Source organism: Carettochelys insculpta, chromosome 4 (assembly GCF_033958435.1).
Source record: "Carettochelys insculpta isolate YL-2023 chromosome 4, ASM3395843v1, whole genome shotgun sequence".
In the NCBI taxonomy this organism is placed as follows: domain Eukaryota; kingdom Metazoa; phylum Chordata; order Testudines; family Carettochelyidae; genus Carettochelys; species Carettochelys insculpta.
Window position 1 is genome coordinate 20,466,456 of NC_134140.1, and position 24,861 is coordinate 20,491,316.

General features: G+C 38.0%; 1 protein-coding gene across 3 annotated transcripts in view; it reads left to right on the forward strand.

Moving 5' to 3' along the window:
• RGS12 (regulator of G protein signaling 12) overlaps positions 1-24,861 on the forward strand; it is a 154,524-nt gene that overhangs the window by 56,574 nt on the left and 73,089 nt on the right. For all 3 annotated transcript variants that reach the window (XM_074992405.1, XM_074992404.1, XM_074992403.1), the window contains exon 4: positions 22,347-22,368. In XM_074992405.1, coding sequence (XP_074848506.1) covers positions 22,347-22,368 — 22 coding nt within the window. The remainder of the gene's footprint in view (positions 1-22,346; positions 22,369-24,861) is intronic.

Consider the following 24,861-nt stretch of genomic DNA (forward strand, 5'->3'; position numbering starts at 1 on the left):
GTGGAGGGCTATCACCATGGACAAATAGGTTCTACAACTGGTGGCACAAAGGTACTCCATCCCTTTCACTTCTTCACCCCCTACCTGATTCCTCTTCAGGGACCCCTCTCATGAGAGTATGCTCAACCAGGAAGTCCAGCATCTCTTCAGCTTGTGTGCTGTTGAGCTTGTCCTTGAGCAATTTTGGGGCAAGTGGTTCTACTCCACTTATTTCCTCACTCAGAAGAAAAGTGGGGGTGGAGCTCAATCTTAGATGTCAGGAGACTCAACATCTAACATTGCTTCTTCTATACAAGTGGATCAAGCTGTGTTGTTTACTGTTGTGGTAACTGAGCTCTAAACCCACCTCCATTCTACGACTACTGGGAAGCATCCACAGGGACACTACTAGAAGAAGAAGGAGTTACTCACCTTGTGCAGAAATGATGGTTCTTTGAGATGTGTGTCCCTGTGAGTGCTCCACTTCCCTTCCCCTGCTTTGGAGTGTCAGGTAGAGAAGGAATGGAGGAGCCCATGCTGCACGTGTGCCAGATAGCAAGAGGAGGAGCTACTGCACATGGGTGGCACAGGAAACTACTGCTATGGAAGAATCTCCAAGGGCTGGTGAGAGGATGCACCAACACATAGGGTGGAGCACCTTTTGGGGGGGACACATCTCGAAGAACCATCTTTAGTGCAGAAGATGGGTAATTTCCTTTTCATTGCCCTGACCCTTCACCGCATTGTCTAAGCTCTGCTTTTGCCTTCTTGAGACAAAGAGTCTTTGAAAACTGGGACCTTTTTGGCAAGACAAAGCTCCTTGTATACTATTCAGTGGTTGTTCCAGTGCTACTGTGCACATGTGACATCTGGACAACATATGTGTCTCATATGAAGGCACTCGAAGAATATCATCAATGCTGCCTGAGGAAAATCCTAAATATCTCTTCAGAGGATAGGCCCATGAACCCTAGTGTCCTAGAAGAGTCAAACATGACCAGCATCTAAGCCATTATTGTTCACCAGCAACAACTTAGACTAGTAACGTGGTTCAGATGTCTGATTAGTGCTGCCCAAAACAGATTCTAAGTAGGAGGAGGGACGATGGAGTGTTGGGGGCTAGAGAAAGCATTATAAAGACATGCTGAAAGGCACACATGAAAAAGTACAGCATCGGTGTCAACACTTGTGAGAACCTTGCCCAGGACCATCCCTAGTGGAGAGCAGTAATCCATAAGGGGCTGGCACAATTTGAAAAGTCCCATCACAATGCAGATGAGGAGAGGCAGAGAAGAAAAGAATGGCAGAGGCACACGCCCTTCTAACAACTACCGACAGTTGCCCTTCTGTGATAAAACCTGTGGCTCCTGAATCAAGCCAGTCATCCATCAATGAACTCACAAATAGGAAGGTGACATGAAGATGTACTACTTGTTTTTGAATGATCGCCCAAAGAGAGGAGAAGAATCTAATATTCACTGAGTATGTTTGTTTTGATATGTCAAATATTTTGTAATTTGTAATCATATATTAAAGAGACAGAACTGATGGGCACCAAACTTTATCTATCCTGAAAATACCATTCTGTATTTGATATAAACATTTATCTACTATGTATTTGAGAAAGTTTGTCTGTCTGTCTGTCTATCCAAGAACTCCGGCTACATGAGAAGAGCTAGGACCACCACATTTGGTATACAGCTTTCTCTTATCATAACTTAGAGCAGGGGTATGGAACATATGGCTCGTGGACACCTGTTACTTAGAATTTATTTTGAGATCACCAACTAAATTTCATCTGTTCTCTTGATACAGGAAAAAAACCCCAAAACAAAAAACCCCACCCCATTCCCTACTGCTGATCACCAAACCAAAGGCTACAAAACAGATGAAATCCTAGTTTCTTAGCTGAGCAAACAGAATTAGTTCCTTTATGATATTACACAGGTATATCTGCCTTCCCTGTTGGCTATATTCTGATGAGAAGGAGTGGTATTGCAATTTACAATAATCTTATTTTACCTGGAACAGGATTCTTGTAGATTTAAATACCTTTCTTACTCAGAAGAACCAAGAGCAGACGGGTGAGGTGAAGTAAATGGCATAATATCCACATGTGATTGCGATCATGAACAAACATGCAGCTGCTTGCCCCAAAACAGGAAGAAAGTTGCTCTGTTTGCTTATATCAGTTTTAAGTGTTCTTTTTATTTTAATAGTACTTTCTGTCTGGAACATAATATTTAAAACACAAACTGATGACCTGTTTCACTCATATAATGTTGATTTAAGAGGACTATATTAAAAACAAAATGTTAAGTTTGGAGGAAAAAATATTTGTCTTCATACCTAAACAAGTTTGAACATAGCACTTTTTAAAACTGAGTCTCTTAGGCCTTCATTAAATGCGTATTTCATTAGAAGATTCTCAGTGGTATGTTGTTATCCTGACAGAAACTTTATTATTATGTATAACCTGCCTAAACAATGTTTTAGAAACTTAAGCAGTTTGTTCTTTTCACAGGGATAGATAGAGAACTAGTACTGAGTCTGGGCGGGGAATGCACTGGGGAGGGAGGAGACCAAGAGGTGTTATTCAGAACAATAGGTAGAAGACCTTCATTTATTTTACTGTCCTCTCAAGAAGTAAATATGTGTTCAAATTCAGACAGAACTTAATAGTAAATTTAAGGAGATTGTTTCCTAACAATGAGAGAATCATTACTTAGGCACTATTTATACATGGAGAAAGCTTTTACTGTCAGTCAAGTGTCTGTAAGTATAAAGTTTTGTTTATCTACAATGAACAGAAGCAGGAGTATGATTTAAATGGTCATTTTCAAAGCTGAGGAATTTTCTTAATGTCATACAACGTATTTCTATGAAGTCAAACTTTTAACAAGGCAAAAGTTGGCAAGTATTTAGCAGTTGACTTTTTCTATATGATCTCTGAGAATTTTAACAATACACTGTTTACATAGGTGTATTTTCAATATAGGTGGAGTAGCATTAAGTTTTGTAATTGTGAGAACTGTGTACTAGTTATAAAGATGCTTGTAGCAGGTTTTTGGTTTTGTTCTTTTTTCATATTGGCAGTTACTTAGTTATTCAAACCACAGCGCTCTTGTAGCCATGCTACAGAGGTGCCATTTTAAGCTTTAAAAGTTATGTTAATTGTCATGGTTGTTTTCAAGATACATACTTAAGATGATTTTCTGTGGTGTGGATATTCATGCAGAATTCAGATTGTTGATGGTTTATTAATTACCAGATAAAAACTTATTTATATGTACAGTGTTTACAGACTATTTAACTCCTGAGATGTTTTGGAGCTTCATTTTCTTTTCTTTTTTCTTAATCTCTTGCTAGTCTGAACATGCATATTTTGGATAATGGCAATATAGGCTTTGGCTTTTTAAACTCTGTTTTTTGTGTCCGTCATGTCCATACATCTTAAACTAGTTTATTTTTGCTGATTCATTTTAGGAGTAAAGAGAAGTCTGTCTGTTTTTTAATATGAAAAGGGAAATGTGTACTCTAGATGTGCTAGACTTAAAAAGAGAAGTGAGTATGCTAGTTACATTACCAATAAGCAGCTCTTTGATGAAGAGGTTCCAGAAAACTGCATTTCTTAAGCTCCGCTTGGGGGTAGGAGGAAGTTCAGAGAGCCTTAATGTGAGTGGGTGATCTGTCACTTAATCATATCCTCCTTATGTGTAATTTAATTAAACTTAGTTTTACTATTGAGTTCTAATTCACATATGAAATCTTTACTCATTCTAGATTATGCAATTAACTTTCATTCCTGTTTTGTTTTTTTTAAACAGTTTTATCTGTCAAGGAAATTCAGATGTCTTAAAATTATACATTAATCCACACTTTGCAAAAAGTACACCAAATGTCTGCAAAAAGTGATTGTATTTACAGAACAACTATGTGTTTTGAACTATTGTAAGGCTACTTTTAATAGCCTATTTATTATTAAAGTGTTCAAAAGACATCTTTTAAGCATTTAATATATATTTTTTGTTTTTAAACTAACTTTCTGTTTAACAAATATCTATCTATTTGGATATGAACTTGGGAAATGTGCACAAAAGTCTTGCTAAAACTTGCATTTTTTGTTGACAGAAGGGGGCACTCAACAACAATTTGAATTAAGCTTCATTTTGCCTTATGTGTTACATTGGAAAAACATGTTTAACAAGTTTTGCAGTTGTCTAATCTGAATTATTTGTGTAAAGGGTGAATTCAAAAGGTGTGTGTGTGTGTGTGTGTGTGTGCGTGCGCACATGCGCGTGTGCAGACATATTCTAGGAATAAATAGAAATTTGCTCTTCTGCTCTTGTAGTTAAACTAAAATGCTTTTGAACACGAGATTCTTTTTTTTTTTTCTTTCTCTACTAATGGAATGTATATTCCATGGCTACCTCTCTGATGCTATGTTCCTTTGTTACTGCTTAGGAGCAGGCAAAAACTGGCCAAAAAGTACTAGTTGATAGCTTACAGGATACTTTTAAAATTTCTTTGTAAAGTAATTTTAGTTTTAAATTATTGTCTGTGTTTCTTCCGTTGATTGTATTTTTGTCCTGCCATGAAGAATGAGAAAAGAGTAATGTAAGGTTAATAAGCATTAAGATCTTTAAAGTGTTTTCTGTGCGCTCCAAATTTACTATAAGAGCTCTCCCTTTTCCTAACTGCCTAGCAGCTTTTTTGCTTTCTTCTTTAATATTGGTCAGTGGCATTCACATTTTTATCAGCCAAAACTAGCCTTGACTCCTTGTCATTTCTGCCTTTCCTTCAGATTTCTCCTCCTGCTATGTAGACAAGAGAAAAAAAAAATCTTCTTTCAAGAAGTGTGGGGTGTGGGGGGAGGGAGAAGAGAGACTATTTCTGGGTTTTATGTCATTGAGCCCTTTTTAGTTTCAAAGCTGATGAATGTGGATTTACAAATGCCTCCGTAGATCCATCTGCATTGGTCATGATGAATAGTGACAGAGAGATATCTGTGTTAGTCTGTATTCTAAACCTTGATAATTTTTGGACCTCTGTACTTTCTGTATTGAGTGTGTTCTGGTATGGCTATGATCTGAAAAAGTGGGTCTGTCCCATGAAAGCTCATCACCTAATAAATTAGTCTTTAAAGTGCTGCATGACTGCTTTTCTGCATAGGTCATGTTAGAGCAGCTATGTCATGATTATATTATTTTCCCTTAATGCGGCGTTTCTCAGACTCTGGGTCCCGACCCCTGGGGTCATGAGCAACTTAGATGGGGGTTGCATCTGGATGCAGTTTTTCTGTAGCAAAAATTTATATGTCTCTGGAATCTCAACTGTCAATCCATTGACACTGATCAAATGATTACCGATAGCTGGGCTCAGCTTTTCTTGCAAATGTTCGCGTGTCTCCGCTGTCTCCACTGATGATCTAAATGCTGATCCCATGATCTCAGATGGTCGGGTTCAGCTTCTTTTGCAAATATTTGTGTGTCTCCGGTGTCTCCACCCATGCAGAGTAGTGTTTACTGGTACAATGTCTTTAGTAGTCCTTGGATTATATGTGAAGTTGCGTTTTCTTATCAATTATTATATATGTATTAAAAACTTTAATCTGTTTTTTAAAATTTTTAGCCTTACAACATGGGAAGGATTTTGTTGGGTAGTAAGTGAAAAGCTGAGGACAAATCTGCCAATATTGCTGATAAAAATAGGCCTAAATCAAGAAAGTATGATGAAAGTTACACATCTTTTGGTTTCACGAGTGTTTTTGTTACTGGAATAGAACAGCTTCAATGTGTTATTTATCAGAAAATGCTATCTACTGAAAGTATGAAGCCAAGCAAACTAAATGACAGAAGTGAAATTTTGTATTTTAAATCACCTTGCTTCTTTATAATGTCACTTTAAGAACTGTTTCTCAGATGTGGATATTGAAAAATTTGATTGGATAAGGAACCCATTCGACACTAAACTAATAGCTAGTACACTCACTACTGCCAAGGAGGAGCAAATCATTGATATCTCTTCTGACATGGCTTTAAAAATTAAATTCTCAACAATGTCTCTGAATTTGGATCAGTGTGGTAAATGAGTACAAAGAATTAAGTGAGAAGGCTATGAACGTACTGATCCCGTTTGCAACATCTTATTTGTGTGAGTTAGGGTTTTCTGCAATTGCTGCTATAAAAAGCAAATATCAATCAAAAGTAAATATGGAATGAGAAATGAGTGGCTATCTCAACAATGAAACCCAGATTTCAAAAAATATGCAGCAATAAACAAGCTCATCGTTCACATTAAACAATATGATTCCAATTTTGATTTTTTGTCTATTTCCAATAAAAATGTAGTTATCAGAAGTTATTGGCAGATTTTTCTTGTCCAATCTTAATCCCAATAAAACTGTTTGCTTTACTTGTGGAGCAGTGAGGGTGGGGTCACACAAATTCATTTAGCATTTTAGGTGGCCACAGTATCACAAAGTTTGAGAACCCCTGCGTTAATGGCTTTGATAAATTAACATGCTGGAGAATTATAGAGACTAGCCCCTTCCAAATTTGGGTTATCTGATTTTGATCTGGCTGGTTTATAAATACAAATATAGTTTTAAAATCCTAGGACATTTCAAATATAGCAACTCTTGATACCATAGAAAACATTGGAGGAAAATTAGTTTTTAAAATTCTGTCACCACCATCAACAGGCTTTCTTTGGGAGCTGAGGGAACAGCTAGATGGATAAAAATGGGCAATTGGAATTCAATAAAATAAAATAAAAATCAGTTATGACTCTAAACTAAACTCTGTCTACACTTGAGAATTGTTAAGTTTACTTTACCTAGTACAAGTGCCTTATAAAACATTGCCCACACACTCTGTTCTGAATGTTAGCGTTCGGGTGTGAGTACAACAGCTACAAATAAGTCTTACAAATGCCTCCAGCTGTATATTTTTATTTCACATCATTCCCATGTATATGTGGCTCTGAAGTGCACTAGTTTAACTGATCTTCCCAGAGCAGGATACCCTCTGGAATACTTCGGCTCATTTTTTAGTGAATACCGTGGACAAGAATCCTCTTGAATTTCTCCAAAGGGCATCCACAGGAACATTCTCTAGGAAGTCTATGACTTAGTTATAATGCCCCACACTCATCGTAGGTAACAGTATAATGTAGCTTATCTCCAGCATCCATGTAAGTATGGCTGCTGTGTTCTTGTACAAGCTACACACTGTTTTATGATTTGAAGTAATGCCTTCTGCAGCCCAGCTATTCTAGTGTAATGGTGCCAGTTCACTCGTCATAGATAGCAAGGCTCTTCTAAAGACCTGGTATAATGTAGCAGTGAAGTCCAAACTGAACTCTGTGACCTAATTTTCTGAAAAAGAGCTGGATTTTACCCTGTGCCATCGTGGTCTTTAGGTCCTGTGCTCTGCTTGCCTCATTCTCTGTTCAAACTCAGTTCACCATCTCTGGACTTTTTCCATCAGGAAATATACTCCTGAAGGAAATATCCAGGGTCAATTTTTTCATGGAAAAGTTATTTTTTTTTATTAAGCTACATGAACAAAACATAAGGAATAGCTCTACTTTTGGTGAGCACTATCGCAGAAGCCTGGAAGAATAACCGGAGTAGTGAACCAGGAACATAAATATGAACACAACAGATCACAGACATGAGTAAGACATTTTACAGCAAAAGATTTGCAGTTTAAAGACATAAAAGTTTCCTTTTCCCAGTGCATCTCTACTCACTCAAGGAAAATAGAGAGAGTCAGTCCCAAAGATAAAGCTTCACAGACCTAGTTCGATCAGCATTTTGTGTCCAGCAAAGTGAACATTTTGTATGCTGGAACAAGTCTCTGCACAAAAAATATTTGGGAGGTGTGCAAGAGATGATGGGAGTGGTGAGATAGCAAAATAAACAGGTACTTCAGAAGAGAATCCAAATTATTTGGAACAAATCATGTTCTATCAAATTTAATAGAACAACTTTTGTTTAACTGTGCAGTGGGTGGTGCAGGCCACAGACAATATTGTGCTGAAATCCTTATGTGCTATGGAACAATAGTTTGATGTGGCTCTTTCTAAAGCAGTGCGAGTGGTGTTGCAGGATAGACACTGGCATGATCAGTGTACTTGAAACTATATGATTAACTACAGTTGTTGCACAGGTGGCAGAAGAGATACTGTGGATAGCAAGGATATTTGCTCCCATAAATATTCCCTTGCAAAAACTTGTCTGTTCAGGCACTGTAAAGAATTTATTTTCACTTAATGCTAAATCTAAAAAATATTGGTGATCTTATAAGCTCTTATTGATTCTTTGAGAATAGCTTTACTTGTGGTTTAGAAAAAAGCAATGTGTAATGTTGTTTAAACCTTTCCTTGTGATACTTTTTTTGTTTGTAAGTTGTTAATTTTTAATGCTTAATAATCATGTGAGATAAATTAATATTTTTCTAACAAGATGATTTAGGTAATTGGCACGCTAAGTCTCTAAATAATGGAGAATGAATGTGTAACAAAGTTTGTTTCTTAAAATTTACTTCAGAGGCACTCAAATGCTTGCATAGATAAATGAAATGTAAAAAATGAAATTCCAAACTAAAGTGGTCCCAATTCGCAGAATGTATATGGTTCAATTACATAACTTACACCTATGTCTGTGGAATGCTTGAATAATAAGGCTGTACTTCTACTTCCATTTTTTGTTTGGAGTAAACTTTCTCCTCTTGTCTCACACTAAGGCTGTGTCTACACTAGCCCAAAAATTCAAAATGGCCATGCAAATGGCCATTTTGAAGTTTACTAATGAAGCACTTAAATACATAGTCAGCACCTCATTAGAATGCCAGCAGCTGCGGCACTTCGAAATTGATGTGGCTCGCCGCTGCACAGCTCGTCCAGACAGGGCTCCTTTTCGAAAGGACCCCAGCAACTTTGAAATCCCCTTATTCCTAACAGCAGATAGGGCCACAATGTTAGCTCATTAGCCAAGAGAGTGTTGCTCTCTAATGGTTAGAACATGGGATGGGAGAAGCCGAAGACCTAGATTATCGTCTGTCTCTGATGCTGACTTGCTACGTGATCTTGATTAAAGACACTAAATTTCACTGTTTCTCAGTTTCTCCCTCCATAAAAGGAGGCTTATATTTGCAAACCTGACAGGTCTTGTAAGGCTAAATTCATGTTTGAGGAGTTCTTTGAGGCCCACAAATTGTTTTTTTCTTTTCCTTCTATGCATGGAATAAATTTTGTTATGTGCATTGAGGCATGTGTGAATGTGCACAGCCATTAGAAACACATACTACCCTCTGTGCGTGCTCTGCTAATCAGCTGGGAGGCATTTGAATCTCACCTGGGTGGCCACCCAAGAATGTACCTTAGAGGGAACTCTGGTAGGGAGTTCAGAATATCAGTCAAGAGCTTTTGAAACGACGATGATCTGGGAGCAGAGTTTTGCTTTGAAGTTGTTTGCTCATGAGTTGAACCCTGTATGAAAAGTTTCCTTGTCAAGTGTATCATTACATGAGTTGTAGTGCTATCCACTTTAAAGTTGAATATAATGGGTCCTTCTGAGGTGCTTTCCTTTCTACTGGCCTGGTGGGAGTACATCTCTGAAAGATAGTGGCTTATTATTGAAATGTCTTGACACCTATCACAGAGGAGGTTAACAGTAATGCTATATTAAAAGCCAAATTATTAGAAGCTGGTTATATGTATAAATAATTGTCACACAACTACCTTGGTTCATTTTCACCCCTGATTAGTTCTAGGATAAACTTTAGATGAAATCATAGCATGATTTTTACAAACTGATCTTGCATTTTTGTGAGAGATAATTGAGATCTAATCTGAATCTCTGATGAACCACAGCTTCCTGCAGTGCCCTGTTGCTATGGGTAACATAAAGGGAGTAAAATAGAACTTCATACGAAATGCCTTTAAACTTTACTGGCATGTACAGGCATGGAATAGGATTGAATCATATATTTTAATATTTGAGCAGCTGATGGGTCAAGAATTTTTTTTTCGGTCTTAAGTGAAGATGAATTTAGGAAGAGTACTGTTAGCAAAAATAACTGCTGTTTCTTTTGAAGAGCGGGTAAGTGATATGAATTATATTTAGCCAATGCAAGGCAGTGCTGCAGTGAAGATTAGAGAAGAGTATTATAATAAGCCTCAGCATTATTGCATTTTTGGCTTTGTTTTTGTCTCTTCCATGTTAAAATAGTGTTAATCAGAAACTTGAAACAATATTTGATTTTCTTTAAAGCAAACTGTGACTGACATATATTTTAATGCTTACATCGTAGATACTCGTGTTAACGAAATTGTGTATAAAGAATCCGGCCATATAGCATTCAGATTTGCTCTGAAATTTAATTGCAAAGCTTAATTGTAGCAAATATTTTCAAATTCAGCTGTTCATAATATAAGCCTACTTATTAATGTAAGTTCAGTATGTATTACAGGTATCTTTTCTTTATCATAAATAGTACAATAATTTAATTTGTATTTTGGTGAAAGTATGTAGTTTTTATCACAATTATTTTAAGAATATTTTATTTTTAGCCCTTTGACTTAAATGTAATATAATTATTCTTGTTCTTGCAAAAAAGTTGTTATAATAGGAACACCTACTTCTTAGAGGAATTCTGAATCTGGCAATAAAAGATTTATTCTTCTTTGCCATATTTGCTATGCATATTTTGTTTTTATGTATCTTACATACAGTATGTGATAAGAAAACAATTTAAAGGCCATTCAGTAGAAAAGATATTCAGTTAAATCTCCTTTGAGTAACAATGTGCATTCATTTAAATGGATTCTTTTCCCTTTTGAATTGTTACTTTTACAATTGCTTTCCCATTATCTGTTATAAATGCACCCCCTTTATCAGAGAGAACTGGAAGCAATAAGCTATCTAATATGCTTCATTTAACTGGCTTTTTTGTAATGTTCCTGTTCACAAAATCTTACATCAGAAAATCATTGACAATCGTTTTTTAAAAAGAAGGTAGACATAATATTAATTACTAGTGTTTAGGTCAAGTATATTTGAGATGACTAGTTGCGATGCAAATACAAGAGTAATGTTCTAAAATGGATGTAACAAGTATAAATAAAATATAATAAAATATATATATGAAATTTTGATTTTCAAATATATCTTAGACTAGGGTTTCCAAAATTTCTGGATAAAATCTCCAGAAGGCATGGAAGTACCTACAAACTGTAAATTTTTGCAAAACCTCAAATTTAATACATTTAAAATGATAAAATGTGATAGATACATAATTTATTGCTTCTGATGGTGTAATGGAGAGTCTAGGCACCTGCCTATAATTTATGCATTTTGGCAACATGAGAAAATGCTTGAGATGGTTTACCAAGAGGTTGATCAAAATGTAATATAACAGACATCCTCATATGTGAAATGCATTCTCTCAGCTAAGCAGTTAAATATTTGAAATAGAGCTATTAATTACATGAGTCTTTGTACCTTCAGTGGCCCATCTCCTAGAGAACGAAGCTGGTCCCCAAACTGGATTGTGGTGTGTATAGGTACTTGTCGAAAGGTAGTTAGGAAAATGGAGATCACTTACTTGTATTAGAGGAAGTGTTTTTACCTGTACAACAATCCAGATATATGGGCTTAATAAGCAAGTCCCAGAGACATCAGTGGTGGAGATCTCTGGACACGGCAAATATTTGGTGGTGTGAGGTCAGCCAGAGAAGCTGCCTGTCTGGCCATACAAGATTAATACCTTATATAACTTAAATTAGGAGATGGGTAAACCTGAGTTTGTTTTTACCAAACCATTTATTTTGTTTTAATTTAATTTTCTTCTATTAATCTTGTTTTTACCAAGATTCCTGCACACAAAAGTCCTCAGAAAGAATTGCACTGGACAGCTTCTAGAAAAAAGTTCTGAAGTGTGAATAGTTTCTCGAATTTACGCCCCTGCCCCCAATAAGTCTCAGTTAGAGCACTTGGGCAGAGGAGTCTTTTTTTCACTGAATTGAATTATCACCATGCTGCAGTGGATGAACTTAAGGGGCAAAGTCAAAAGACAAAGGAGAAGATGAAAATCGGAGGCAGGTGCATGTGTCTGATATTTGCCCCATATTGTTGTACTCTGGAACCTCAGATATTGGCACAGTTTAGAGGATTAGATGTCGGAGGAAAGTAATGTCCTATCCTGTTAAGGCTACTATGCTGTTGTCAGCTGGGAGCCCTATCACAGTTTATTGTAGATTAGTGCATGATATAAATGTTTACAAAACATTCTAGACTTCTTTCTGAGACATGTACAAAGGTGTCTAAGGGCACCCAACTCCCATTGAATTTCAGACTCCTTTGAAAATTCTAACGTCTGCTAAAAATATTATTATGGGCAAAACAATCAGCTGATATGGGATTCAATAAAGAATTCAAGTGGGGTAATATAGTTCGTATAAGTAGAACCATTCAACATGGGTTTATGGAAAATGGGTTTTGTCGATCTACCTTTTTAAAAATGTGATTACCTATGCGGTTGATAAAGCTTACAGTGTTGATATAATGGTTAGACTTCTGTAAGACTTCATACTATATGCCATTTTATTAAGAAACTAGAATGATGGAAAAATAACATTGTGCATGCTATGTGTATTAAAAACTGTCAGACTGATGGCTCTCAAAATATAATTGTAATTATCATCTATTGCGTATGTTTATAATGAGTCCCCTTGGGGGCCAGTTTTTGACCCTACGGCTGTTAAACTTTTTTTTATCAATGATCTGGAAGAAGACAAAATCATTTCTGCTAAAATTTTCCAGATGAGACAGTGATTGTGGGAATGGTAAAAATGAGGATGACACATCACTTATACAGGGTGGCCTGGATTGTTTGTGAGATGGGTGCACACAAACAATATATATTTTATTATGACAAGTGAGATTGCTATTGGAATATTGTATCCAGTTTTGTTGTCCACAGTTCAAGAAGTGTGTTGAAAATCAAAAAAGATTCAGAGAAGAGTCCATGAGAGTGGGAATCCATATCCTATAGTGATAGACTACAGGAGCTTAAGAAGTCAGCTTACCAAAGAGAAGGTTAAAGGTTGACAAATGTGTGATGTGGTTTTATGTTTTTTGATTCAAAATTACAGTATTTTCTGAAACACTGGGTTTCAAAAGGGTATATAGACTATAAAACAATTTTAAAATCCAACCTCTATCTCTGAAAGATAACTTTGAGGATTTTTTAGACTTCTCTCTTCAGTTGACATCTTCTCAAGTTGTATACCATGAAGAAGCTACCAAATTGAAACCAATGTCTAACATTCTGTGCTTTATCAGTCATTGCTGAGGATGTCAAAAGACAACTACTTTAAGCATGTCTCTGCCACAGAATCACAACATATCAGTTTAACTTGGTGTGCCAATTGAAGTCTGTGATACTGCTATTGTAGATCAGTAGTTCCTTCCCTCAAATAGTGGTCATCTCCTGATAAACTGCTCTGAGATGAGCTTTTCTTGAAACCAACTGCAATCAAACTATTGATGAACTTAAGGAATTAGGAAGACCACATGGTCATCCTCATTTGCTAGGGCAGTGATGCAAAGAGGAATTTCATAGAATATCACTTGATTGGAACTTAAGGCTGTTGGATATGCCTTGAAGGAATTGCACCTTCCCTGGAGCCTTAAATAGATCTTGTAGAATGAGATAATTGGGAGGCCATGGCTTATGTTGTTGCTTCTTGTACTGCAAGCACCTCATTTTGATAATGGGCAATCAGGACTCTGTAATAAGTTGAAAGGAAGAACGTTACGGTGTTAGCCTCCTACGTGCATTGATGTACCACGTGGATAAGCAGGCAGGATTCCTGTTAAGGAAGATTATTGCAAGATGGGTTTTTGTTTTTGTGGACCCTTACTTCATTTTATATTCAGTTTGTGATTACCACCACGTTCTTGGCACATGAGCATGTCTATCTTACCAAAGTATTTGGAACCCAGAATCTCTTGAGTTTTAGTCTGGATGTGAAAATATTTTGAATGATGATGAATACAGTTCAGATTTCTTCCAATGGCTATTCTCGCAATTTTTTAGGTAACTTAAATACTTTTGTGAAAAAGCAAAATTGCAAATCTAAAATGGCAAAATAAATTTCTGAGCGTTTCTCAGAGTTCAAATAATCTGTAGATATTCTTTTAATAAAATATTTTAGAATATTTGGAAATATCATTAAAGTTAGGTTCCAGGTGCTTTTGAGCAGTGAACCACAGTTGCCATGTGATTTTTAGGTTGTTTATCATTTTACCTGACGTAGGAGTTGGGCAATTGCGTAGAATTCCGAGAGGTTTGTAAACGTTGAATAAATTCAACGATCTATGCATACGTATTGTTGCATCCGATTAGCTTACCAGTTTTTACTGGTTATGTGATAAATGAGTGTTTCCATAAAATCATTTTTGTACACATGCTTTATCATATTTGACCGATAAGGTTCCTGAGTACTATTCTACATTGACAACCGACAGTAGAATGTTACCTATTCTAAGTATCAAAGTTTTAAAGTGACGTCATGCTGCTCCTCATAAAATCAGGTCTTGCAACTTCCTGTTCTGAACAAATCTAGACAAGCTTCTTGTGAACATTTAAAGAGAGAAACTGCTGCCCTTGAATACTGACTGCATACTGTTTCTGACAAAGGTAAATTGTTTTTCAAACCATTCACAAACATGTTTAAAACACGTTACTGTAAATTCAGTGCAATCAGAAACAACTTTATCTGGTACTAAATATAACTATCAAAAATACAAACAATAAACTCTTTCATATCCAGCAGCCCCGGGACTGGGAGGATGCTGGTTATTCAAGTATTCTGGATAGTAGAGAAGTATACCTAGCAATGTTGAATAGTAACAGAGAGGGAGCCGTGCTAGTCTATATACTATCTAAACAAAAAAGCAGTCAAGTAGCACTTTAAAAACTAACAAAATAATTCATTAGGTGAGCTTTCGTGGGACAGACCCACTTCTTCAGACCATAGCCATACCAGAACAGACTCAATATTTAAGGCACAGAGAACCAAAAACAGTAAGCAGGGAGGACAAATCAGAAAAAAATGATCAAGGTGAGCAAATCAGAGAGTAGAGTGGTAGAAGGATGGGAGGAGGTCAAGAATCAGATTAAGCCAAGTATGCAAACGAGCTTTTTTGTTTTGACCTAGCAATGCATAACACTAAAGAAAAACGAGTTTAGATATTAGGAAACCAACAGAAATTTATGCAGAGTAGTTTATTTGCCAAAATCAGTAGTATTGTACATTGTAAACTTATCCTGTATTTGCTGTATTTATTTGTATTTACTTTCACTATACTGTACTTACTGTAACTAAAATTTACTTATGGTTAGAGTGCTGGTTATTTGAGAGTTCCAGGTGCTAGAATGCTGGATATGGAAGTTTCCTTTAGTTTAAATTATGGAATAGGCTAGCTAAAATGCACCTCTTTTTTCAACCCTGCATGAAGACATGCAGAGTTAGAAGAAAGAGGAGAGAAAAACGCTAGGTAAAAAGATTTTTGTCTTCCCTCTTCACTGCAAAGAAATTACCAACATGGGGGATGGAAGCAAGTACCTGAAAATCTTAGCCGCTGGAAGAGACTTTCCCCCGACAACAGCAAGCCTCCAGTTCCTTATTGGGATGGGGAGCGTGGAGTGATTTCATGGGGGGGGGGGCAGTTGAAGAACTTCCCCTGTGTGACAGAATGGCCTGAAAAATATTTTTTGTGGAGGACCAGTTGAAGTAATCCCCCCAGTGCAGCAGCAAGCCCCCGAAAATCTTAGCTGCTGGGGGAGACTTTCCTCTGGGGGCAGCTAGCTCCCCAGTCCTTGTTGGGGTGGTGGGCATGAGGGTGTTGCATTGGGGGGAGGGCAGTTGAAGTAGTCCTCCCAGTGGCAGCAAGTCCCTGAAAATCTTGACCACTGGGGGGCAAGATTCCCCCCAGGGGGAGAAAGGCCCTGAAAGTATTTTTGGTGGGGGCCAATTGAAGTAGTCCTCCTATGTGGCAGCAAGCCTCAAAAATCTTAGCCACTGGGGGAGACTTCCATCTGGTGGCAGCTAGCCCCTTTGGTCCTTGTTGGGGCGGGGGTCTGGTGGGGGGTTTCAGTGGGGGAGGCAGTTGAAGTAGTCTCCCCATGCATCAGAAAGGCCCCCAAATCTTAGCTGCCAGGGGAGACTTCCCACAGGTGCCTGCAAGCCCCCCGAAATTGCTTGCTGCCTGTGAAGTCGTAACCACGCGCAATCCAGGACATGCTGGGGCCATTTGTAATGCGTAGATGCACTCACAGCACTAATAGCAAAGAAAGAAAGACATTTCTCAGGCTCTCATACAAACATGAGCCCACAGCCACAGGCTTCCTGGTCCAAATTTGAAAACCACCGTCTTCCAACAGCCTTACCTAATTCCTGCGCACCTGGAGAACAGCAGTCAGAGCGGAGCACTGTGGGGCATTGTGAGTTACATACAGGACACCTGTGAAGGTTAATAAATTTGATTTTAATACATGGCACTTGCACACTGGGCTTTATTGGAACTTTTAAATTCGAACTTGATGCTACACACAGCAGGTACCTACAATATTATGATGTTGATAGTAGTGCTCCCTAAATCGAGCTAATGGTATTTACTGTGAGGGCAGTCACATGGTAATATTGAGCTAATTGCCTTAAATTCAAATTTATGTTGTAGTGTAGACATAGCCTGAGAGTCATAGCAAAATGTAAAGTGTAACAGATTGTTTAGCCTAAGTAGTTAGCACATGTTGTTACTTTCATGCTGAAACAATCTGAAGAAGTGGGTCTGTTTCGTGAAAGCTCATCACCTAATAAATTATTTTGTTAGTCTTTGAAGTCCTATATGACTGCTTTTGTGTTTTATTAGGATACAGGTTAACACTGCTATCTCTCTGTTACTATTTAACTGGGGGCAGGGGAGGTGAGGGTGCTGTGGAACTCCCTGGGTCCCAGGGAAGCCATCTCCTTAGTGACTCACGGTCGTGTCCAGTATCCTCTCCTCTTAGATGGTGTGTACCATCAATGAACCAGTCGGTCCCCAGCCTGTAATAATGCTTGTGATTCTTCCATCCCAAGAGCAGGACTCTACACTTTTCCTTGTTGAACCTCATCAGATTTCTTTTAACTCTATCTTCCAATTTGTTTAGATCACTCTGGACCCTATCTGTACCCTCCAATGTATCTACTTGTCCCCCTAGCTTAGTGTCATCTACGAATTTGCTGAGCGTGCAGTCCATCCCCCATGCAGGTCATTAATAAAGATGTTGAACAATACTGGCCCTAGAACCAATCCTTGGGGCAGTCCACTTGAAACCAACTGCCAACCAGAAAGTGAGTCATTGATCACTACCCATTGAGCTCATCCCTCAAGCCAGCTTTCTGTCCATCTAACAGTCCATGTGTCCAATCCATACTTCCTTAACCTATGGGCAAGAATGTTGTGAGAAACGGCATCAAAAGCATTGCTAAGGTCAAGGTATATCACAACCATTGACTTCCCCATGTCCACAGAGCCTGTTACCTCATCTTAGAAGCTAATCAGATTGGTCAGGCACGACTTGTGCATCCATGTTGTCTACTCTTGATCATGTTCCCCTCTTCCAAGTGCTTCAAAATGGATTTCTTGAGGATCCCCTCCATGATTTTTCCAGGGACTGAGGTAAGGCTGAGTGGTCTATAGTTCCCTGGATTGTCTTTCTTCCTTTTTTAAAGATGGGCACTACATTTGCCTTTCTTTTCATTCATCCGGGATCTCTCCTGATCTCCATGAGTCTTCAAAGATAATGGCCAAAGGTTCTGCAATGACACCTGCCAATTCCCTCAGGACCCTTGGATATATTAAATTCAAACCCCATGGATTTGTGTACCTCTAGCTTTTCAAAGTAGCTCTTAACCATCTCTTAACCTGTTCTTTCTACACTGAAGGCTGCCCACCTCCTTCCCATATTGCATTGCCTAGTGCCGTAGTTTGGGAACCAATCTTATCCATGAATACTGAGGCCAGAAGAAGAAAAAAAAGCATTGAGTACTTCAGTACTGCATCATTTGTCACGAGGTTATCTCCCTCATCCAGTAAGGGCCCTACACCCTGTCTGATCATCCTCTTATTGTTAACATGCCTGTAGAATGCCTTCTTCTTACCCTTCATGTTTCTTGCTAGCTGCAGTTCCAGTTGTGCTTTCACTTTCCTGCTTACCCCCTGGCACTGTTGTTGATGTATTTCAGGCATGTCACTGGTTTTGTGGTGCATTTGTCATCACATATTACCACAAACACACTAACTCTCTCTGTTTATCATATGCGTGCAGAGATATTAAGCGGCCATTCTACCTTGAAGGGTCTCTCAAAATTTGTGCTAATCACATTAAACAATCTGTTGCACCTTGCATTTATTTGTGATACTTAGAGTACCTTTCTCAGGCCTGGAGGAGAACTATCTGGCACAGAAGCTTGTTTCTCTTGCCAACAGACGTTGGTTTGGTAAAAGATACTACCTCACCCACCTTGTCTTTGTGGAACTGACACATCTACAACTGCACTGCATAGTGTAGAAAAGGCACTCTTTTTATAATATATGCTCAATCAGTTAAGTTAAATCCTTCTGTCATCTTTCACAAGCACTGAAGTCAATTAACTGGAGGAATTCTTTTAATGTTTATTCAGAAATCATATTACTTTTCCTTAAGGACATGTCAGTATTACAAAATTAGGTAGACTTAACTTGCATCGGCTTACAGCTGCTGCTGTAATTAATTTGTGTGTCTACGCTTTCTTCCATGTGTCTGTTGTGATAGCCTTATCTGAGCACTTGGATTGGTTGGATTATCAGTGTGTAGCATTCTAGAATAGTGTCTGGAAGCCAGATGTTGAAGTAAGTAATGCTTTGTCCACACTGCCACTGCTTCAACCTAACTATGTTAACATTGACTGTATACCTCTCATGGAGGTGGAGTTATTAATGGATGTAGTCAGGGAGTTAAATTGATGAGAGAGAAATTTTAATGTGGACACTGAGGTTGATGTAAGCTGCCTTGCACTGAACTAACTCTGGAGTGTAGACCCAGGCCTGAGAAATCTTGCTTTACAGTTTAACTGCCTGTTTACTGAAAGGGAAGTAATGGACACACTCTTAAAAGCTGTTCTGAAGATCCTGTTCATTTCTGTTGATGCCTTTCAAATATAGCAAAAAGGAATCCTATTCATGTTTGATTGAAGATGCAAACCGATATGCTGAAATAACAGACTAAGCCTAAAAATGTATTCTAAGAAGTAATGAAATCACTTTTGCCTGAAAAGTATACCTATATTAAATGTGTTATTTTATTGCCTTTTTTGTAGTCTTTGTTGGTCACATTATGAGTAATGGTGTTGAAGTCATAGTATTTCACCATGAAATATGCATGAGTAAAACAAAAGTCATCTAAGAACAGTCACTCTTCTGTTACTTTCATAAGAGTTTAATACATGCTGTGTAGCAGATTATAGTTAGTACACTGTATTCAATCCTATAGGTTCAGTTTTAAAAGTAACTTTACAATTATGAATTATTATACAATTTCAGATATGAATATGGAATAGCTGCTAGACTGTCATACAAAGTACTGTCACCTAAGTTGGCATGAACATTTTATGCTCCTTTATGAACTGCATCATCCCAAATGGTTGAGTTCTTAGATGGTACTGCTGAATGAGTTTGAGAGAGATTCACAGATGCTATTTGGATTTTATTATACTTTATACATTTAAAGGGAGAGATTTTTCATATAACTTCACAAGAAATGTGTTTTTCAGTGATGCATGAAAAGAAAAACAATGGTTAAAAATCTATTTTGATTGATATTTGCCTAATAAAATGAGAGGCTTAGAATTTTGTTTTAAAGAATGGTACCAAGTCCTCAACTGGTGGACTTATTGGAGCTGTACTAATTTATCCACTCAGTATTATTCACCTAGTACTTAAATATTATACAAAGGACTTCATTTAAAATGCAATTAAATTTTTAAGGTGACGGAAAGTTATGTGGATATTTTGTTTTTTCTATTTTGAGTGTATCTCCGTGCTCTTTTTTGTGTCTTTATGATATACACATCCTGAAAAGAAAAATACGTAGGTGGTATATCCCCTTCATCCCCCCCTTACTTGTTCCCGATTTGTGGAATGTCAGAAACAGTCTGGAATTTTCTGGTTTTGTTAGAAGACCAAAAGGAGGTAAAAAAGAGCTTAATGTGACCACTTCATGACTTAAAGGGACAAGGGTTTTTGAATAATGCTATTTAAAATATTAGTCATTTGAATAGATGCTAACTAAAAATGAAAAGAAAAAAATTCAGGCTGAATAAAAATTCCTTCTGCCTCTTAGCTTCTGCTCAGCTCACGGTAAAAAGCAAATATTTGTATGCTGTAACAGATACTTGGGGAATGTCCACACACTTGCTTTTTACAAAAGTTTTAACCACTTTAAATTAATTGGCAATCTGAGGTAAGAAGTGTTGTGTAGCCAAACCTCGAGTGTTATTATCAAAACAAAAAAGTAGTCAACTAGCAATTTAAAGACTAACAAAATAATTTATTTAGTGAGCTTTAGTGGGACAGACCCACTTCTTCAGACCATAGCCATACCAGAACAGACTCAATGTTTAAGGCACAGAGAACCAAAAACAGTAATCAAGGTGGACAAATCAGAAAAAAATGGCCAAGGTGAGCAAATCAGAGAGTAGAGGGGTAGAAGGTGGGGGGGAGGTCAAGAATTAGATTAAGCCAAGTATGCAAACGAGCCCCTATAGTGACTCAGAACATTCCCATCCTGGTTCAAACCACGTGTTAATGTGCCAAATTTGAATATAAAAGACAGTTGGGCTATCTCCCTTTCAAGAGTGGTGTGAAAATTTTTCTTTGGTAACACGCAAACTCTTAAGTCATTAACAAAATGGCCCACTCCATTAAAATGTTGACTAACCGGTTTGTGGATCTGGAGTGTTTTTATGTCTGACATACGTCTGTTTTATGATGATCCTGATGCATAGCAGCCTATTGTGCCCCCCTTATGTAATTTCATCCCCCCACCCCCCAGTTTGCTCACCCCGGTCTACACAACTATTTAAGTCAATGAAAGTTACACACTTGGAGGTATAAAAATAACCATTCAACTGGGAACAACAAGAAGTCCCGTGGCACCTTATAGACTAACATCTACTTTGGAGCACAAGCTTTTGTGGCCAAAGACCCACTTTGTCAGCTGCGTCGTCACTCATGCATTTGATGAAGCAGGTCTTTGCCCACAAAAGCTAATGTCTAGAGTGTCTGACATAAAAACACTCCAGATCCACAAACTGGTTAGTCAACATTTTAATGGAGTGGGCCATTCTGTTTATGGTTCTCAGTGCCTTAAATATTGAATCGGGTCTGGTATAACTATGGTCTGAAGAAGTGGATCTGTCCCACGAAAGCTCACCTAATAAATTATTTTGTTAGTCTTTAAAGTGCTATTTGACTGTTTTTTTTGTTTTGATAGTATATAGACTAGCATGGCTCCCTCTCTGTTACTATCCAGAGTGTTATTGTTTAATTGATTCTCCATTCATCCTAGAGTTGTAGGCTATATCAACACCGCAAAATTTGATGTGAAATCTTATTGAAGACAAGTTCACAGGTGATGGCTCTCTCAACATGCCTAGTTGAGATTGGTATTTTAACCTCCTCATAATGTGGTAGGGGGTATAGGTTGTACCTTTGCTGGCTACATTGAGGTATACACTATCTGTGCCTTGTTTCCTCTAGGATCTTTATGTCAAGATAGCTAACTCTATATCATTTTTTTCCAGCAAACACATTATAGAGTCCAGCCTGAATTTCTGTTGAAAAAGACAAGGATGGGAAAAACAGTTCCTTTCAAATCATGGAGGGACAAAAAAAGGATGCATTTAATTTTTTCAACTTTTGAAAGTTATGCTTAAAAACATAAGGATCTGATCTTGCAATCATGTACAGACAAGAAACTTTAGTACACACATTGGGAAGCACATTGCCCAATAAATATTTGTGGGCAGGCTACCAGGCATTAGTTCAATAGCTGGGGAGAAGTTTGGTAGGGTGAAGGCAGCAGTTGTTGGAAAATAACTTCTTACTCATTTAAACTGTCTCTCCCTCATGTCACCCCGAGTTGATTGATTTTCTAGGCTAAAATGCAAAGACTGATCAGCACCTTCAGTAATGTATGTTACTCAGAAAAGCTTCTATATCTATCGCCATGATTTTTATGTAACTCATCTTTCTCTCTCTTTTATTGTAGTCTGCAACTGTTTCTGATGGAGGTAAGCTAAATTTTGTTTTAATTTTTATTAGGATTCAGAAAATCAAAGTTCCCACATTAAATATTGCAGTAAACTTAATAAATAAACTGTGGTAAGAGTAGAAGCATTTGCTTGATAAACTTGATTGGCCCATTTTCCACTCTTTAACACTTAAAGCTCTCCATGTTTGTTTCAGAGGTCATGGATTCTTCAATTTTCTGTGAATTCCATGACTTCTGGAGTGGCCAATATGTATGGCCCAAAGGGCTGCCTGAGCAGCTTGGGCAGTCTCTGGGCCAGATACACTGGCTGCAGCTGGGGCAGTCTCCTCCTTTTAATCCTCCCCAGCAGCTGCAGTCTGGGTTTGTGTGTGTGTGTGTGGGGGGGGAACTGGGGATTGAGGTTGGGGGGCTTATCCCCCTCAGTTCTTATCTCCACATGCTGCCTCTGCCCACAGGCATCACTTCTGCAGCTTCCATTGTCCATGGTTCCCAGCCAATGGGACCTGAAGAATCCGGGCTTGAGATAGCGTTGAATTAAGCAAGTGGAGTTTAGGAGTTGGGGATTGCTTTTCCTAGGAGCATGCCCTGAGCACCTTTGGTGCTCTCCCCAGGATTCAACTTCCCCAAGTTTTAGTCAGGGATATATAATAAAAGTCATAGATAGGTCATAGGCTATGTGACCTTTCCATGAGTTCTATTGAAAACACCCATGACTAACACACAGCCTTGTTAATGATGCAGTAACTTCAATAAGAATTGTGCCTGTGAATATACTGAAGGATCAAACTGCATGTTTACGTGTCATGTTCCTTTGTTCACTTACATAAATTCTTTGTGGCATATACATTTAAATAAATGCATGTTACTACATTTGCGAGACTTCATTTGTGACTTTTTAATCAAGTTCATTTACTGGAATATTATAAAATTAGGAACTGATTGATAAAAATGTTGCACTTTTAATATCCTTCATATACTGTATAATTTTTTACCATTGTACCTTTTATGAATAGCATTTCATTTTACATGTAAAAAAATGTTGTTTTTACCATTTTGTCTTGTGCAGACAGCTCCTAGTTTATAGGTTAGGTGTGATCTCAGAGTTCTTGCTGAGGCTAAAGGACATTTCTTTTTATGACAAAGTAGTGCATTCATTTTAGATAAATGATGCCATCCTTAAAAATTGAATATAACAGTCTTGCTGTAATTGAATAATAGAGTCTTGCTGTTCTGGGATATTATTGGGTATCATCAGTAATGGAGATAAGGCTGTCTAACACTTTCATTTGAGAAGTCTGAACCAAAATCCACTATGAAGTTTGGTATTGATACTGGGGTCTCCTACTCTTCTGGGCTTCAGGCAGAGATAAAGAAGTTCAGCTGAATGGTAGTTCCAGCTAACTGAGATTCTAATATACAGTAATTTGGCTGGCAAAAGTTTGGGGCAATCTTAATTAAAAGCAAAATATTTTTAGCTAACTTCTAATAGGTGTGATGCAGTCCTAATTCCACAGAGTGGGTCCCGTGCTTCTGGGTAATAGGCTGAGTATTGTCTCTCCCTGTTTGAAGAAAACAACTCTCAGTCTAATCGCTTGCCTCAGTGGCTCATTACAGTTCTCAGTCTAACCCCCTTACTTCAGGGCCAAGCCCTAATCTGATTTAGTCACTCTCATCATTGGCATAGCAGTGGGAAAAGGAAAGGGAAAAATCTTGTTCTCTAATGACCTATCTGGGAGTGGAGGTAACAGACTGGATTTCTTACCTAAGTCTTTCCCCCTCTAGCAGAGATTTATCTCCCTCAGACTTGTGGGGTCCAAAGAGGCTGTTCCCCAGGCAGGGTTGCCCCTGCCCCTTGCCTCTGTACCTGTACGGTTCTCTCCTGCTTTCTGGCAGTCTCTCTACAGTTCCTCTTCACCTGTAATGTGTTGGCCTCCTACCACTTCTGGCACACAACTGAACTGACCAAAGAGGAGACTTTGAACCAGTTCCAGCTGGTCCTTTATTTGCTCCAGGTGTCATGCTCAAATCTGACTCTGTGGTCTGGTTAATATAGGTTCTAGATTTCCTCCAGGGGTAGATCTTTGGTTATCAGGGAAACAATGACTTGTTTAACCTGGGGCTAATATACTTGCTTTCTGTAACTTTCCTGTAGCCCTCTGGCCTTATTATGTCACACTAGAAACAGAAAAAGTTCTACACATGCCTTCATTTGGAAAAAAGAGAAGTGTAGTCTTCATGGGCCCTTGCAACATTTGGGCCTGTCTAGAATAACTAGCCAGGTTGCATTAGAAACCAGTTTAGCTGGAACAATTTAAATATGATTTCTTAATGGTATAAAAAGTCTTTAGTATAACTTCGTTTACACTAGAGGTGCTTGACTTCTAGAGATGTCTCACTTGGTTCTGCAAAGGATCAATTTTGCATGTATTTTACCCATTTTGGCTTCCTTTAATTCATCCTCAACAATCATGGGCTCAGTGCCTGTTGGTATCCAATACCTTCCTCCCTATTT